The sequence below is a fragment of the Petaurus breviceps genome, unplaced genomic scaffold, assembly GCF_028583685.1.
Source record: "Petaurus breviceps papuanus isolate PSGF00001 unplaced genomic scaffold, PetGlider_PUasm1.0 90778, whole genome shotgun sequence".
NCBI classification, from domain to species: Eukaryota; Metazoa; Chordata; class Mammalia; order Diprotodontia; family Petauridae; genus Petaurus; species Petaurus breviceps.
The window spans coordinates 2,274,128-2,293,341 of NW_027187343.1; the positions used below are offsets into that span (position 1 = coordinate 2,274,128).

General features: G+C 33.0%; 1 protein-coding gene across 4 annotated transcripts in view; it reads left to right on the top strand.

Annotated features, from left to right (window-relative positions):
- AHCTF1 (AT-hook containing transcription factor 1) overlaps positions 1-19,214 on the top strand; it is a 111,740-nt gene that overhangs the window by 56,109 nt on the left and 36,417 nt on the right. For all 4 annotated transcript variants that reach the window (XM_069069127.1, XM_069069125.1, XM_069069126.1 and 1 more), the window contains 13 exons: positions 169-259; positions 352-441; positions 2,394-2,534; positions 4,704-4,808; positions 5,964-6,057; positions 8,979-9,102; positions 9,260-9,316; positions 9,848-9,994; positions 10,910-11,097; positions 15,951-16,095; positions 16,174-16,305; positions 16,835-16,982; positions 17,851-17,995. In XM_069069127.1, coding sequence (XP_068925228.1) covers positions 169-259; positions 352-441; positions 2,394-2,534; positions 4,704-4,808; positions 5,964-6,057; positions 8,979-9,102; positions 9,260-9,316; positions 9,848-9,994; positions 10,910-11,097; positions 15,951-16,095; positions 16,174-16,305; positions 16,835-16,982; positions 17,851-17,995 — 1,607 coding nt within the window. The remainder of the gene's footprint in view (positions 1-168; positions 260-351; positions 442-2,393; positions 2,535-4,703; positions 4,809-5,963; positions 6,058-8,978; positions 9,103-9,259; positions 9,317-9,847; positions 9,995-10,909; positions 11,098-15,950; positions 16,096-16,173; positions 16,306-16,834; positions 16,983-17,850; positions 17,996-19,214) is intronic.

Here is a 19,214-nt window from a genome sequence, read left to right on the forward strand (position 1 = left end):
TAGTAAGTAGTAAAGACTTTTTGATTGCCTTCATATAGGTTCAAATCATTTGTACATTGATAGACAACTTACCCTAAATTGTTGCATTACAAACTTTGTTTTTGCCTTTCTCGTGATCTCAACATCTTGGGGTGTTTTTTGTTTTTCTTTTTTTTTGACATTCTTTAGGAAGAACAGTTAGAAGCTATATTGTCAGCAGCTGTTCACACCAGCTCCTTGGGGCTCCTAACTGGATGCATCAAAAGATGGACAACAGAAGGTAAAGCTTTTTACTTTGGAAAATTAATGTTCTCTGTGTATTTTAAAAGGAATATATTAATGGTTTTCCCTCTCCCCCCCTTTTTAAACAAGAACAACCAAGTTCTGCTGCTAATTTGCGCTTTGTTCTTGAGTGGACATGGAATAAAGTTATTTTTACAAAAGAAGAATTTGATCGAATATGTAAGTATTCTAAGCCTGGAATTGGGGCATAATTTAGTTTCTAGTTTGAAAATACTAGATACTAAGAATTCATTACTGTAGACTCTGACATGTCTTAAAATTTGGGGGAAAAAAGTTCTTTTGTGTTACATTTAGCTTTTAAAGTAAAATGTAATTTTATTAGTAAAATTAAGCTCCTTGAGAGGGCAGGAACTATTTTGTTGTCTTTATAGTCCTGTTGTCTACCACATTCTGTTGCAGAGTAGATACATAATATATTCTCCTTGCTTGCTTGCTTATGAGAACTTGTAAAATATCCTTTCAGGTTACTGGATCAAGTCTGAAGAAATTGTATAACAATACTCTGTCCTCTTTTGTTTATATTTCTCAAAAATGCCAATTATATTAAATAGAAGATCATAGATTGAGAGCTAGAAGGGACCTAACAGGTACCTAATTTATGCTCCATAGGAAATGTTAAAATACTAACAAGGCTATTTTAATCACCTTTTATCTATAAAAAATAGTAAATATTTTGAAGCTAAAACTTCGTTAAACTAATTCTGTTGTCTATAGTTACTGAAAATATAGTCATCAAGATACATTTTAAAAACCATAACTTCTATTGAAACTATTTAAATTATATTGCCACAGGAATAATTGGCATTCTTTACACAGAACTTGTGTGCCTGTTATTCTGTCTCTATAGCTTAAAATAGTAAGGTAAAACAGTGTAGTGAAAGGAACTGGAAACCTCTCACTTAGAATCTGGGTATTGATATTTACTGGACATGTAACCTTAAGCAAATCATTTAATCTAGATATTTTCTAATTTCTTTTGAAAATGAAGACAACATTTATATTATCCCCTTCATAGTTTTTTGATTGTTTGTCTTGATGAGGAATGCAGCTTGTAAAATAAGAATACTAAACTGATTAGTCACTTTTTGAAATTATCTTTTTGAAATAATGCCTGTTGTACATTAACAAATGAATGTTCCATGTTTTTTAAAAATTATTTAATTCACCCATGATCTGAGAATGGTATTGAGTGGATACTAATAAGTAAAATTAGGTTATTCTAGAATGATACCAATACATTTTAATAAATTGAGAAACATCTATAATATATTTGTTATAGCAAAAGCATCATTTCCTAGAATGAACTTTAGTTTTTTATTCTTACCCACTGATTTTAATTCCTGAACTGAAAGTCTTCTCTAAGAAGAAAGTTTTCTGGACTAGTTAGTCTTCCTTCTCTCTCAAACTTAGATGACCAAAGACACAATATACTTGAGAGTGTAGGTCATTGCAACCATTTATGGTTACTGTCAGGATAATGCCTAGGTTCCTTCAAATGGGATCAGGAAGGAGCTAGGTACCTAGAGAAGTAGTTTCATCACCTGGATAAAGAATCAGTTTGTGAATTCTAAGCTAATTTGTCCATATTAAGTATTTTGTTCTTTTCTATCCCTCCATAAAGCATATTTGGCAGTGCTACTTTGAGAATGTCTATTAACAGAAATATTAATGGCTTCACCAAAATGAATTAAAATAGTGATGCCATCAAAACTAGATAGAATTACCTTAAAGAGATAGCTATTTATGGCAGCAGAGTGGTAGACTTAGATTGCCTGACATGTAGTCAGGAAGACCTATGTGTCAGATATTCCCTAGCTGGATGAGCCTGGACAAATCACCTAAACTCTTTTGGCCTGGGTTTCTTCATCTATAAAATGAAGAGGTGAACCAAATGACCACAGATCCAGCTCTCTGGATAGATAGAAGGATCCATGGTCCTTCTATCTATGATCCCACAATAGCCCTAGATATAAGATCTTGGTTGTATATTTTACAATTGTGGTTTTTTTCCTCGTTCATCAAAATTGGTGTCAGATTGACTTTGTGATACTTAAAATTGCTAACTTTACTAATTTTTTGTGTTTAAACCAATTGTGTTATACCCTCAACAGGTTCTTCATTATTTGATGGTTCTTGTCATTTCATTGATCCACAAACTATCCAGTCTCTTCAACAGTGTCAGTTGCTTCTTAGCAACCTTAGCACAGTCTTACACTGCTTTTTATCAGAGGCTCAAGAGCTCACTGAGAGAGGTTTGTTCATCAATTTTTTTCTTCTAGAAAGTTTTTTAACTGAAATATCTTGATCTTTGGAAAAGATCACATTTTGTTTCTTAGGCTACAGTGTGAGGGGGGAGATATAGAAGATAAGCCACTAGTATGTAATATATCTGTTTTTTCCAAGTTTTTTTTTTGTTTTTTTTTGTTTTTTGATTACTGCATAGTATTACTTTTGGCTGTGGGGAGTCATAGCACATTACAGGTTAATTGATTCTCCGCATATATTTGGTTGCAAGTATATGGCATACAAATGTGTCCCTTTGATAACCAATGGTTTAAATGAAGATGAAAAGGTTGCTGACTTTAGATAGCGCTATCTCTGTTGAAGGCAACCTATAAGCATTTTATTATTTTGATTTGTATTAAGAGTGTTATGTAGGAATTGTTAAAGGGGAAAATGACATCAGAATACTTGTAACTTAGAAGTTCTGCAGGATACAGCAGAAGCTTTTTATCTTTAAGGCTTCTTTCATTTTATGAATTGTGTGGGCATATTTAGAAGCTGTTATCCTTGTTTCTAATATATAATGGGGGGGGGGACAACTCCAAATAGATGTTTTTTTAAAAAAGCTATCTTCTAAGATAGGCTACATCTTCTAGATGGAACTGCAGGGAATTGAATTCCCACATGCCGTAAATGTCTAGGTATGCTTCAGCCCCACACCCTCGCCCCAGCTTTTTTCAATAAATTTTTATTAGTATCCTTTATTTCTCCCAGTATCCCTCTTCTCTCCTCCCATAGTCATTCTTTCTAACAACAAATACATTTTTAAAGATAATTTCTTTTTCCCCCAATTACACGTAAAAAAATTTTTTTTAAATTTTAAGTTCCAAATTCTGTCTTTCCTTTACTTCCTTCCCCCTTCTTTGAGATGGTAACCAATCTGATATAGGTTATTTATGTGCAATCATGTAATACATTTCCATATTAGTCTTTCTGTGGGAGAAAACTCAAACCAAAAAAGAAAGAAATAGTATGCTTCGGTCTGTATTCATACTTTAGCAGTTTTTTCTCAGGAAGCACATAACATTTTTCATCAAGTCCTTTGGGATTGTCTTCAATCACTGTATTTCTGAGAATAGCTAAATCATTCATAGTTCATCATCATAAAATAGGTTATTTTTTAATAAAATATGTTAACTGTGTACAGTTTTCTCCTGGTTCTGCTCCCTTCACTTTGTATCAGTTCATGTAAGTCTTTCCAGGTTTTTGTGAAATCATTCTGCTCATCTTTTCTTATAGCACAATAATATTTCATTATAATCATCTGCCACAATTTGTTCAGCCATTCCCCAGTTGATGGGTATCTCCACAATTTCCAATTCTTAGCTACCACAAAAAGAGCTACTATAAATACCCTTGTGCAGATAGGTACTTCTTCCCCTCCCCCTCTTTCCCTTTAAAAATCTCTTTGGGATATAGACCTAATACCGGTATTGCTTGATCAAAGGGTACGCAGTTTTATAGCCCTATGGGCATAGTTTTATATTGCTTTCCACAATAACAATAAATACATTTTAAGAAAAATGAGGAAGAGAAAAAGTTCAGCAAAAATGAACAACACATGGGGGAAAAAAACCCTGAGGATATATGTAATGTTCCACCCATGTGAAATTTGTCTCTGCAAAAGCAGCAATTGGAGGGCTCTTCTCATCTCTTCATTAGTGCTATTCTTATTTCTTGTGTTTCTGCAATATTAACTTTTGATTTTTTTGAGATGGTCATTTTTCTGTTTACATTGTTGTAATCTTTGGATTTGCTGTTTACTCTTGACTGCTTACTCACTTTGCACCTGGTCATGTCTTTCTGTGCTTCTCTGTATGTATCATTTTCATCCTCACAGCACTGATCATCTGTTTAGAAAAGTTTCATTTTGTTGGTAGTTAAGTGATATGGGATATATTTATTAAAATATTTGTTCACATTAAACCATTTGTCCATGGTTTAGCTGATTTAGGAATTTTGTTGTTTTCTACATATCTTATCGTTGTCACATGTCAGATAAAATACATGCTACCAAAATACTTTTTTGTTGTTTTTTCAAAAGCATGTAATCATTTAGGTTGAGTGTTTGAGAATTTTAGTATGATCAGCCACATTAACCACTAATTAAGTATTTTTTGGTGAACCTATCTTTACAGGTCTACTGGACTTAACCAATAAGCAGATGGTTACTAACCTTATCTCTCAATACGCACAAGTAGTTCTTTGGTTTTATCGTTCTGGTCTCTTACCAGAGGGTTTAGGTAAGATTTTTTTATATAATAATTCAGTAGTTATTATGTTAATAAACTTATGTGTGCTTTAAAAATGCAGCATGTAATAAATATTACGCTTTTACAGAGAGAAAGTGGATTTGAAAATTGATACCAAGTGAACAGGTAGTAGAAAGAACCCTGGACTGGAGTTCAGTTCTGTAGTCAGATCTTGGCTCTAATAACTTGGTGTGTGATTCTAGACAAGTCACTTAACTTATTTGCCTATGTTTCCTTAGTTGTTAGATGATTTTTAAAAAAGTACACTGCCTACCTCACAAGGCTGCTATGAGAAAACTTCTCCATGTACCAGAATATTGTCATTATCATTATTATGACAAGTCATAGAAGACAATATAGGCCTTTTTATATAATTTTTAAAATCTTTATATCTTTACATTAAGAGTTCCTATGTGCAATTATTAGTTTTGGCAAACATGTAAATTCACTTTCTATCACATACTACCTAGGTGATCTTGAGTGAGTCACTGAACCTTCTTTAGACTCAGTTTTTTCATGTACAAAATGAGGGGTTGTATTAGGTGATGAAATCTATATACCTGTGATTGAATGCTTTTATGGTTTACGATACAGAGTGGTTGAACTTTAAGGTAAAATGAAAATACTCTCTGCTGGACATTCCCCCATGTTAATATAACAGTAATGTTTCCCAAGTTTTCCACTTGTACTAACCCCCCTCATCTCCCTTCCCCCCCCCCCCAAATTTGAAAGACTGGTTAAATTGTAGTTTTATTGTTAAGTGCTTCTATTTCTATGTGTGTTCATAATTAATTTTGCTGACTAATTCTTTTCATTTTTAGATCATGGAAATTGGAAATATTTATGGGTTGGGGAGCATTTTGAAGGTTTTCTGCTGCAGGGGTTGGGGAGGAACTCCAGATTTTCAGTGCTTTAAAATCAGTTATTCTGTAAATTTCATGGTACATTTAATTCTGCTTTGGACATTTATTTTTAAAAGTACTTACAGAATTGCTTTACTCCTTAAAATGATCTATGAAATGTATGAAGTAAAAAATTTAGTAAAACCATAGATGAACATTGTTCTTAAGTAAAATACTTATAGTTTACAGTTTGAAGTTTGTAGAAATAGTACCTTTTTAAAAAATTACTTTTAAAAAAATCTAGATAATCCTGTGCAGTTGTCAAGATTATGGTACAACTACCCTGTAATTCAGAGCTACTACACCAGTCGTCGACAGAAACTTCAGCGTCTGGCAAGGTACGTTTCCCTTCAGGAAAATTTTCCACAAATTATTTCTAAAATTCAATCACCACTGATAGTTCATATCATGATTCAACATGTTATTAAGTATGAAGGCTTATTTCTGGAGAATGATTTTATTTTTGTCACCAATATTGATAGGTTATAGAGTTGAAGAGATACTAAATTATCTTACCCTACCCATTTGTTGTTTTGCATATGAGAAAATTGAAGCATAGATGGTAAACAGTTTGCCTAGGGTTACACATCTAACTAGTATTTAGCCTTTCGTAAGCCTCCCAAACACTAGTTCCCACTGTTCCATCTTTTCAATCTCTAGACCTCTCCCTCCCAAACTTACTTGTATTTGTGTGGGTAGGTGGGTGTCCATGTGTGTCCATGTATGTGCTTATTTATCCCATTATAATGTAAGCTTATTTTGAGTAGGGATTATTTCATTCATTGTACTTGTATCTCCAGTGTACATGGCATGTAGTATTTTCTGAATATATTTGTTGATTGATAATGACCAAGAGGGGATAGATGCTTAGACCTTCTGAATCATCATCCATTCCTCTCTCCATTATACAGATAATATGTTTTTAATGTCCTATCATATGGCTAAATTTCCTATTTTATGATGTGAGACTGTATCTAACACTTCATTCCATGAAGACCAGAGGAATTCTTCAATTACTGTGATAGTGGTAGTTGTTTATGAGATGCATAATTTTAAATGTAAGTCTTTTTTAGCATACTTCAGTAGCTACCATATCAAAAAAGAGAGAAATAAAGGATAGGAATTTCTACAAAAGATTTTAACTACTAGTACTTAAAAATGAAGTACCTTTTAGAACCACTTTTTTAAGGATTAACAAAGCTTACCTATTAAATTTAACGAGGTAGTAATAGAATTACTCAGTGTTTCCTTCTGCCACAAATGAGCTCCCAAACAAACAAAAACCCAGACCAAATGGATTTGCAAACATATTTTATATATCAAACAGTAAAAGAAAGTTAATACCAATATTAGATAAATTTTAAAAATAGAAGAGGTTGTACTACAATCTTTCTGTGATACAAACACGGTCTTGATGCCTAGAGTTAAAACAGAAAAAGAAAACTATAGATATATAAAGATATATCTATATCTTTAACTAATATCCATGTCAAAAATTTAAATAAAATATTAGCAAAGTTGACCATGTTCAGTTTATACTAGGAATGCAGAGTTTTCTCAATAAAGGAAAACTGTCAACATAATAAAAGCACGTAGATAACAAAAACAACAAAAATCACATGAATTTTATCAGTAGATGTAGTAAAGTCTTGAGAAAATGACATGCATTCAAGTTTAAAAAAAATAACCAGAGGGGTGGCTAGGTAGCACAGTGAATAGAGTACTGGCCCTGGAGAGGACCTGCAGATCCTCCCTCAGACACTTAACGTTTACTAGCCGGTGAGATCTTGGGCAAGTCACTTATCTCCAATTGCCCTGCCTCCCCTCTCCCCCCCCACCAAAAAAAAGGCAAAAAGTAAAACAAAATAACCAGAGAGCAGAGGAATAGATGGATTTTTTTCTTAACATAAGTGAATCTATCTAAAACTAACAGTTATGGGCTAGCTACCAAGGTAATCTAAGAAAAAGAAATTGTGGAAAATTATCTTTTTGTAGATGATATGATAGTTTGCTTAAAGAATACTAGGATCGCTTTATAAAGTAATTAAAACATTAACTTCAGCAAAATTGTAGGATCACAAATAAACCCAAATAAATCATGATCGTTTCTGTATATTAGCAGTAAAACCCAGGACTAAGAGATTTAAAATAACTTCAATATGTATAAACTTGAGAGTTTAACTGCCAAGACGTATAGAACCTATATGAATTACAACTACAAAATTTTAATTTACTTGTTTAGTTTCATAGCAGTCAGACTACAGAGTGATTATTTTAGAGAGCTAGAAAAAACAATAATTAAATTCATCTAACTGTCATTAGATTATAACCTCTGTGAGGGCAAGAATTATCTTTTGCCTCTTTTTGTATCCCCAGCACTTAGCACAATGCTTGGCAAATATTTCTTGAATTGAATCTGAAGAAACAATTTCAAGTGGAAAGGGGGGGCCTACCAATGCCAAATCTCAAAACTATACTATTAAGTTGTAGTCATCAAAAGAGTTTGGTATTGGTTAAGAAATAAAAAGGTAAATTAGTGGAATGGAAAAGGTTCACAATATACAGAAACAAATTAACTCAGTTGTAGTGTTCAATAAGCTTAGATAAACTGAAAGACCACAGTTACTGGGGGAAGACTCAGTATTCAACAAAAAATCCTGGGAAAATCAAAAAGCAGTTTGGCAGAAACTAGATATTGACCTACATCTCAAATTGTTTACCAACAAAAGCTCCAAAGGGGTATATGAGTTACACATAAAGAATAACTTGATAAGTTAGAGGAGCTAGTAATAAATTTCGTTTTATATATATGTTACATAATAAATTCACGTCTATGCATGAAAGAATTTCTGACCAAAAAAGGGACAGGGAAGATCTCAAAAGATACGTTGGGTAATTTGATCACATAAAATCAAAACCCTTTCATCTAAAATTAGAGAAGCAGGCAAATGGGCAGAAAATCTTTGCAAATTTCTCTAATACAGGTCTTATGTCTGCGATACATAGGGAACTGATTCAAATTTATAAGCATAAGAACACCTGTCTTTAGGCACTATCTGCAGTAACTATCTTCACTTCGGGGCACTTACACCTTTAATTACTGATTGCAGAACTGGGGAAATTGGAGCCTATATCTAGAACTTGTCTCCCTGAAACATTTTGACAGGTTTCAATATAGTTAATAACTGCGTACCTGAGTGTTAATAATTTGATTGAAGACTGTGATAACTAACAATCTTTTATGTTGTCCTCATTTCAGAGGGAGGTGGAACTCTGACTGTTTGATGATTGATGGAATGCTTTCCCAGTTAGGGGATCGAATTGAGAAGTTGTGGCAGCGAGATGAAGGAGGCACAGGAAAATATCCTCCTGCTAGCCTACATGTAGGTTTTGTAGTATTTTTTTTAGTGCTTATAGAGCAGTGCCTGTGATATAGGAATAATTTTCCTGTGCCTAGACAGACATTGGACTGGGAAGAAAGAAAAAGCATTTGTGGTTGGGAAAGATAAAACTAAAACTTTTACCCCCTTTATTTTTTAGGCACTTCTTGATATATACCTGTTGGAAAATGTTGATGAAACAAATAAACATGCTATTGTATCCTTTTAAAAGTTATTTAATATAGATCACAAACTGTGTCTTAAACATGGCATACAACATGAAGTAACCCCTTTTTTAACAAGAAATTGTAAGCCACAATGATTTCAAAAACTTGTTTGTATACTGGTATAGAAGATACCTAGAAAGGAAAATCTTCAGATTTAGTTAGCATTGCTTGACTGGACAAACACAATTTTACATGACACATATTTTTCTTTGTTACATTTCTTAAGCTAGTTAACATCGGGAAAACCCTAAATTATGCTTTATTTCAGCTCCTCTGTTTTACTACTCCATACTGCTGGGAAAGACTAGAGACAAGACATTAAAACATTAATACCCACATATTCCTATTATAAAGATCAGTAATTAACTTTAGATCTAGCTGTGATGGGTTTCTGAAACAATAAAAATACTTCCTTAAAAAGTAGCACCCTTCCAAGTCTATGTGGTACTGCTTTCTGATAACTACATTAAGGACATGTAGATTTCCATTTTTATGTTTTTAGCCTTAATCAGGATTTCAAGACCATTTATTTGCTGCTTGATATCATATATTCTTTTCCAAATAAAACAGATACTTCAGTTGAATCGTTTCCAACAGCCTTTGCAATCCCTTGGGGTCTGGTTAAACTTATTCAAGGTTTTTGGCTTATAGATCATAATGACTATGAGGTAAGTATATAATTTTCTTCATTTATGTTACCTGAAATTAAATTTTTGGAAAATTAGATACAATCACCAAATAGATATACAGTGAGATAAACTGCTTTTATTGATTGATAATCACTGATATAGAGACAGGTAGATATTCACTAGCTTTCCTTTTTTTTTTTTTTTTTTTTTTAAAGCAATTGGGGTTAAGTAACTTGCTCAAGGTTACATGGCCAGTTATTTCTGGGTATGGTGCTAAGTATCAGAGCCCGGATTCGATCCCAGGTTATCCCGACTCTGGGGCCAGTGCTCTTACTCACTGAGCCACCTGGCCGCCCCACTAGCTTTTTAATATTATATTTATACCATGAAAATATTATATTCAGCATAATAAAAAATTAATGTGACATTCTCCTGCAGCTTTTCTGTTTAGCTTAGACTATTTTGACTTGAAACTGCGGCTCAGAAAACCATTCTGTGTATGTGTGTGTGTATGTTTATGTACACATAAATGTGTATAGGTTAATTGCTTTATTTAGATTTTTAAAAATGTCTTTTAGAAGACACTCCTGCCCCACCTCCTCCCCCATCTGTCATTTGACTAAGAATTAGATTTAAGAGGAATTTCAAGATTTAACTTTCTCAGTAAAGGGCAAGATGGATTATTGAGTAACATATTCAACACAAATGTATTAATGTTAATTTAAGCTGGATTCATCACAGCTGATCTAATATGGACAGTAACCTAATTTGGGAGGAGAATACAAACAGAATTTATATTTCCCATTGCGATGTAGTAGCCCTTTTTTCATAAAGATTTAAGATGAACTACTTGTATTACTTGTAATATTGCCATAGTATTTGTTTTGAGATACCTTCCCTTGGTAATCTAAAAGATTTTAAATTAATAAGAACTTTTCTGTCTCCTTTTTACAGAATGCTTTGGATCTCTTAATTCATCCAGCTACAATAAAGTCTATGACATGGCAACATACAAAGATTATTCAGGCCTTCATGTGCCAGGGTGAACATAGATTAGCTCTTAGATATATTCAAACAATGAAACCCTCTATTTCAAGCAGCAATGAGGTTATTCTTCACCTTACTGTTTTGCTTTTTAATAGGTAAGTAGCAGAAATATTTTTCATTTAGAGGTCAAAGTGGAGGTAACAGTGGAGTGTATAATTGAAAAATCATTTCGGTTTTGTTTGACCTGCATTACATGATCTTATTGTGAAATTTAAAGCTTTATATTCTGCTTAATTTGATGGTAAAATTAGTTAATATTTCATAAATGCTCATTAATTGGTGAAATGGGTAGCTAACCCAGGAGCATTATTGATCCAAAGAAAAACTATCTTGGAATAATCCATAGCATGGTTAACAAGAATCGACTATGTTTTAATTAGGGTTAGGTGTTTTGGAGGAATGAAACCCTTTACATTTCATCTTTGGTTGTGAATTGATTGTATCCTACCTTTTCTGTTTCTAATATTAGTTAATCATGACATTTTCCCATTTTTATGAACTTTCATTTTGTCCTCATTTAAAATTAGCTTAAGGAAAACTCAACACAATTGTTTTATTACATCAAGTTTAGATATAGGGAACTCTTGAACATTTCTTCATTTCTTTGCAGTATTGCTTTCTTTCTTTAACTATAATTTATTCACAGTTTTTGTGAATGTATATAGTAACATTGAACATAATTGCTAAGGTTGGGAGCTTTGGTGGAAAGGTTAAAATTTTCTGATTACATCAGTATATACTCATTTGTGTAATAAAACTGCACAGGGCAAAGATCAGCTAAAGTGCAGCTGTATATGTCTTTGTCTTTGGACCTTTTAATTGTTCGTGTTTGTATTTGTTGCTCAATTATGATTTTTTTTTAAGAGCATTTCCTTTAGTCAACACTGATCTAATGACCAGACTATTAGTCACATTGCCAATGCCCCTGAAAAGAGACCTCATAAAAAATACAAAGAGGTGAAATTATCTTTGATTATTAAATCAGAATTAACCTAAAAGAGTTGACCTAAAGCTTTTGTCAAGATCTGATCCTGGTAGATATTTTCAGAATTATGTAAGAAATGACAAATATTGGAAAAAATCATTGAAATAGAAATAAGAATGTAGAGATAGCCTGGACTAAAACATTTTATTTAGAGAGTAGCAATCTGGCCTGATTTTTAGTAGCTAGATATTATTGTTACTGCCTTTCTCCTTTATGAAAGATTAATAAAATGCTTCTGTTCCATCCTGTTTTTATTTTTTGGGTCATAACTTACTCAGTTCATAGTAACTCAAACACCGTTTCTGAAAAATTGCTGACCTGAGCCCTAATTCACATTGTTTATTTTTAGTTGCCTCATCCTATGTCTGTATCCTAGATAGGCTCTGTTGTCTTTTTTCCAAGATACTATACATGCAAATTTCCATTATATAAACCTGCTTACTATTATGAAATCTAAAAATTCCTCAATTATTTGGTACCTTCAACCAACACAGAATTTAAAAAGCTAAACACTCAAAATGACTGATATCCTGTAGTTGTAAAGTGGTGTTTAAAGGCAGTATTCTAAAGACCCCAAGAAGGCATTTGCTAATTTAGCAACTAGATAAGCATGTTATTCTGTTGGTAGGATACTTTTCTTTCTCTCAAGAAAACCGTTTTAGAAGAGAGGTTAAGACATATTAAATCAAACTACAAAGGGCTTTAAGATCAAGTTAGAGAAAAATAAATTATAATTATAAAATATATTATAATATAATTATAAAATACATAATTATAAATATAAAAATAAAGCTGTGGGATTATCATAGAAAATTTCATGGACTATGTTTTTCTTCTTTTACTTATGAGAGAAGTGGCAGTATAAATGGGTGCCAGGCCCGGAGTCAGGAGCAACTGAGTTGAAATCTGACTTCACGCACTATCTGCATGACAGTGGACAAGTCATTTAACCCTCTTTGCCTCAGTTTCTTCATCTGTTAAGTGATCTGGAGAAGGAAATGGCAAACTATTCCAATATTCTTTGCCAAGAAAACCCCAAATGGCATCATAAAGAGTCAAACACTACTGAAATGACTAACAGTTGACTTTCAATTAGTTACATTAAAAAAGTGAAAACACAGTTTAGGTCAGGGTGGCCTTGAGGTTACATATAGCATTTTGGAGTCCAAGTTTTACAGAACAGATCATTTTTATTAAGGAGATTTGTTATGTGAAGTTTGAATTCAGTCAAAGGGCCACACTTGAGGACCTAGAGGGCTACATATGGCCTTGAGGTCAAAGGTTCTCCATCGATGGTAGGTATTTAAATAGTTAGATTATCAGACCACAGCAGTTTCTTTACTTGTTATACCATAACTCTTCACCACTATGCTGTATAGCTGTGGCATGGATTTTACATGGTTGGATATAGTTCTTTAAAAAAAAAACCAGTAACAATATTCTTTACATATTCAGGTAATGAAGATATTACAGTACCTTGATTCTTCATGCCTGTTTTATAATTTTGATGCTTATTGCTAACAGTCTTGTGATTCAGGTAGGCATCTTTGTCTGACATGCATATGTGTAGCTGGATTCACTATACTATCAGTTGCTTAGTATTTCTAGTTGTTAATTACTGTCATATAAAAATAATAGTATTTATATGAGTATGTTAAAAATGCAGGAATGAGCAAGTTGATTTTTTTAGTTATTAGTTTAATAAAGATAAAATGGTGCTGACTTCCCAGTATTTAGAATGTAATCTCTGCATTTTCTAAAATGGTATAAAACATCATTCCTGTTCCTGAAAAAAAGTAATTGTTTTTCAAAAGTCAGTGCTTGCTTCTCCTCCCCTGTCCATACTTTCTTACCTATTGCCTTCACTGCCTTTTTTTTTGTCTACCTCAGAATTCTGTTATTTATTTCTTTCCATGCACATTTTCTTAGAAGATTGATTAATTCTTTTGACTTTAATTGTTCTGACAATTTCTGAGTCTCTGATTGTTAGCTCTCTTGATTATGCTATCCATAAGGTTGTAGCTTTAGAGAGAAAAATCTCTAGAGATCTCTTTAGAGATACAGGTCCCTCAAGAGATCACTTCATAGATGAACACACTCCTAGAATCATATTGGTGGTAAATGGCAAAACAAGCAAGGACTCCGGTTCTTCTGACTCCAAATGTTCTGTTCCTTTTACTTCATCACAGTGTTTGCCTCTTCTCTCATTACCAAAATCCTGTTTATCCATCAGTAGCCAAGTCACGTTTCTCCTTTAGTAAATTCTTCTCAGCTGATAAAACCCACATTGAGTTCTTCTTTCAACCAATCAAAAAACATTTATGTGCTATAAATAGTTAAAACATTATGTGTTAGGTGTGTCCTTAAATATAAGTGGACAATAAAAGCAATCCTTTTTCTCAGGGAGCTTACATTCTATCACTCTATGTATAAAGTAAATCTAGATTAAATACAAAATAAATATATGGTATCTAATAAGGGGGGAGAGTGTGCTAGCATTTGGGAGGATCACATAGAAGGTGCTTAAGTTACATCCTAAATGTGAGCAGTCTTTGAAGTGAAAGTGAGAAAGGAGTGAATTTCATGTGTAGTGGAGTAACACATACACTAGAGAGTTTCACATAAGAATTTTGACAGACCCTAGTGTGCAAGAAAAGGAGTAATATATAATGAATCTGAAAAGATAGGTTACGGCTAGCACGACCTTTAAAAGCCAAGGGAATTTAATTTTTTCTAAAGGCAATAGAAAGTCATTGGAATTTATTGAAGAGGATAGTGAAGTGATCAAACCCATATATAAGCTTTAATATATATTGGCAGCTGTATAGAGAATAGATTGAAGTAGGGAAAGACTTGAAGCAAGGAGAAATGGCACAAAACTATTTCAATAGTCCAGGCAAAATGTACAATCTTAAGTTGCCTGGGGGGAAAAGAAGTCAAATGCAGGAATTGTTGTGAAGGTAAAAATGATAAGATTTGGCAACTGTTTGACTGCATATAGTGAAGGAGAATGAACAGTTGAAGGTTTTATCAAGGTTACAAATCTGGAGGGCTAAAATAATTTTGGTGCCTTTGATAGAAATAAGGAGGTTTGTTAAAAAGGAGAGTTTGGGAGAAAGCTGTATTTTAAACATGTCAGACTCTTTTTTTGAACTCAGGACTTTTGATCTGTATTGACTGTTTTCACACTTAATATGACGGTATTATGGTATTATTTGCATATCATTAATCATCACAACACTGTGAGATAGCTAAGTGGTATTACCCCATTCTCTTTCTACAGCTATGTTAATCAGAGGCTCAAGAATGGCTTGGGGATTCCTAGTTCAGTGATATTTTCATCAATACCATGTTGTGCCCAGTTGATTTTTTTTCTGTATCTGGTTTTTCTCGCTACATTATCAGTTCCTTTAGGGAAGGGAACTTGTCTTCTGCTTTTAATTTTTCTGTCCCCACATAATTCCCAGCACATTATTACTTAGTCAGTTTGAGCTCAATTCAATACTTGTTGAAATGTTTTGGGGTTGTTTTTTTTTAATTCCCAGACACACTAATCGACCAACAAGCATTTATTACTTTGTGTCAATTTCTGTGCTAACACACGGGTTACAAGAATGCAAGCAAAAAGAAAGACAGGCTATCCTGAAGTGCTTACATTCTGTAAACCACATGTAGAAAAAGGATGAAAGGTGTTAGATGTTAATAGGCCAGGAGATACAAAGGGGGGAAAGTAGCCTCTGTTCACTAGGAATGTGGTAGATTTTTTTTTTTAATTAGCTTTGTATTTGCTACATGGCATTCGTACTACCTACCTCACAGGGCTGTTGTAAGAAAAGGACTTTGTAGAATTTAAGATGGTAAATAAAAAGGTTTTGTGAGCTATTATGTGAAAGTACTTAGGAGCTCCTCAAAGGGCTGGAGATTTTGCTACAGAATAATGAAACTGTCAAATACTAATTGCAGGTGTATGGTTGAGGCTTGGAGTCTCTTACGGCAGCATTCAAACAGGTTAAATGTAGAGGAATTACTTAAACACATGTATGAAGCCTGCCAGGAAATGGGCTTAATGGAAGATTTGCTGAAATTACCATTCACAGACACAGAACAAGTAGGTTCTCATCAGAATAAAGTTTTCAAAATTTGAAGTTAGTTTTGATAGGTGACTAATCCATTTTATTTCTCTTAGGAGTGTTTAGTGAAATTTTTGCAGTCCAGTGCTGGTGTTCAGAATCATGAATTACTTTTAGTTCACCATTTACAGCGTGCCAATTATATACCTGCATTGCAGCTGAATCAGTCTCTGAAGATTAATCTCCTGGTAAGATTTAATTTTCTATTAGAGGAAGCAAGATAATAAAAATTGTTGAAAGTTTTCTTAGTTTTAAAATTAATGAAAGAAATGTAAATCATTGTATTTATGTTTTATGTAGAAGAAACCCCATCCTAGTTAAGTTTGAAAAGACTTATTAATCTTCTACATATTAATTGTTCTCAGATAACTGGGGAAATTTTACCTGCTTTACTTTATTTCATTTCATTATAGAAAAAAAGAGAGGGGAAAAAAGGGGAACTGGCAGTTAAAGACTTAGTAAGAAAGGAACTGAAGATTAGGTACAAATTGTGTGATATTTTTTCAGGTATGTGTTTGTAAAGATATGAGACATTTGAATTTAGTACAGAAGGAGATTTTTTGGCTAGAGGAAAGTTGTGTAAGGAAGATTGATATAAATATTTATAGTTCATTTCATAAATCCTTAAATTCCTGTATATATTATGGTAAGTTCTGTGTAGATTTTTTGGGATTGATTTTTGTGTGTGTATGTACGTGGTTTTTTTGTCTTCCATAGAATGATCGGGATCCTCGTTTGAGGGAGAGGTCAGTTGCTAGAAATTCTATACTAGATCAGTATGGGAAGATACTTCCTAGAGTACAGCGAAAGTTAGCCATGGAACGAGCTAAACCCTATCACTTGTCATCTTCAGTTTTTCGAGAAGGTAAGATTTCACTTGTGTTTCTTGATTTAGCCCTATAATCCCAAACTGGTGATTAGCCTAGCTTTGTAAATAATATGCTGAAATTTAGCATTTCAGAAACTTTTTTTTTCTTATCACCAGCTTCAGAGAAAACTGGTGAAAGACTCCAAAAAATTTTTAAGAATATATAAATGAATTCATTATTCTTTGCCATTTTTTACAATTCTTGTTGGTTAGCTGGGAAAATTTTTTTTTGGTACATTGTCATTTTTAAAAACATTTCTGCAAAGAAATTCTTCTGACTAGGCTATAAACCCTGTTAATTTCTTTATCTACTCCAGTATTTTTTGTATAAAATAGATCTTTAAAATGGACAAATTTATTTTATTAAACTGTTGTTTTAACAAATAACCACCATTCAAAGTTTTGCTGAACCAATATCAAGATTTCTCATACTTCAAGTTTTAGCCTGTTTTAGCCTTCATGTTTAACCCACAGTTATTTGTAAATTGCTTAGCATAGTGGTTGGGATATAGTAGGTGCTATATAAATGCTTATTTCCTTCCCACTTCCTCAGCTATGTTCTCATTCTTTTATTCTTTTTATGATTCCTGTTTTCTGAGCTCCTCTTTCATTTTTCAATTTAACAAACAAACATTTACTGTGTGCTGAGAATACAAAAAATAAATAAAGTCTCTTTCTCAGGGAGCTAATTTTGTTGCTTTTTGGAATAAAACTTTGGCCTCTGGATGTGCATCTAAATGTGGGAGGTGTTAAGATAGAGGTGTTTTATCCATTTTCAAGGTGTGATAAGGAGAGTTCATGCTTCATTTAGAGGTTAGACTAAGCTATTTCTTAGATAATTTTCAGTTTTTAATCCTCTTTTCAGTTTCTAGACCCAAGCCACTATCTACGGTTGCAAAACAAACTACAGCAGGAACCATACTAACAAGAGCAGCTTTCATCAATAATGTATTATCAAAAATTGGAGAGGTTTGGGTTGGGAATGAATTGAAAAGTTCTCCCTACAATAGGTAAGCATATTTCTATTTTTAATGCTTTCTTTAATTATGCAATTTGTGTATTTGTCAAGGAAAGACTTCTTGTAAGTATAATTGCTACAGAAAAACTTTCTGTTCAGAATTTTAGAATTTAATATTATAGGAGAATACAACTAGAGCCATCATCCCAAAATAATATTTTAGTGGGTTTTTTTTTAACTTTAAAAAATAATTATAAGACAAGGACAATTATAGTTGGGATTATACCTGTAAAATCAGAAAGATGAAGAAACTTACTCCACCAATATAGGTTAACACCTTTCCTGCAACTTATAGTTTTAGAGAGTTGCATAGATGGTGCAATGAGAGCTAACATGACTTGCCATGAATGGCCCTGCCAAGGTGTCAGAAATAGGACAGGAATCTTAAGCTTTTGGCTCCAAGGCTAGTTCTTTGTCCTCCAGTCTACATGCGATCATCTCTCTTGCCTCTCCGTAATTACGTGATACCTCCACTAAAGTGCTAGTCTGTTTGTCTTATTAAGACACAGAAGTGTGACTTATTTTTGAAGGCCATGCCAACAGTGCATAGCCTACTGAGCCCAATAAAGCTTTGAATATGAGTCCAGGAATGAGCTAGATAATAATATGGTCATGTTCATAGAGCCAAAAGGGACCTTAAAAACCATCATTTAGTCTAATGCTTTTGTTGTACAAAAGAGGAAACTTGAGACCTAAATTAAATGACTTGTCCAGCATCATACATAGATAGTAAGTGTCAAATCTAGGTTTTGAATCCCAGGTCTTATAATTTTAAGTTTAGCACATTTTAACAACTATGTATTAAGTCCCTGTTTTGTGCCAGTCACTGTGCTGGGGATACATATACAAAGAAAGAATTAATCCCTGCTCAACGTGTGCCTAATAGTCATTTTCTTAGTGTTAAAATTTGGTTAGGCTCATTATTGGTTTGATCTGGTTGATGAATTTTTCTACCATATTACTCTTGAAGAATACAAGTTTTAGAGGGCTTTTGATTTGCTTTGGTGGAAGGACAGTCTCCATACCAACAGAATCACAGATCCATTTGAAGTATGATTATATTTTATATTCTTTACAGATTGTAGGACTAAGATTTTTCCTTTAACTAGAAATATTAAGTAAGATAATTTAAATTTTGTGTATTGATTAATTTCTTAAATTTAATGTTACACAAATTTAAGATTGATATGTTAAGTTTTTCTTTTTTATAT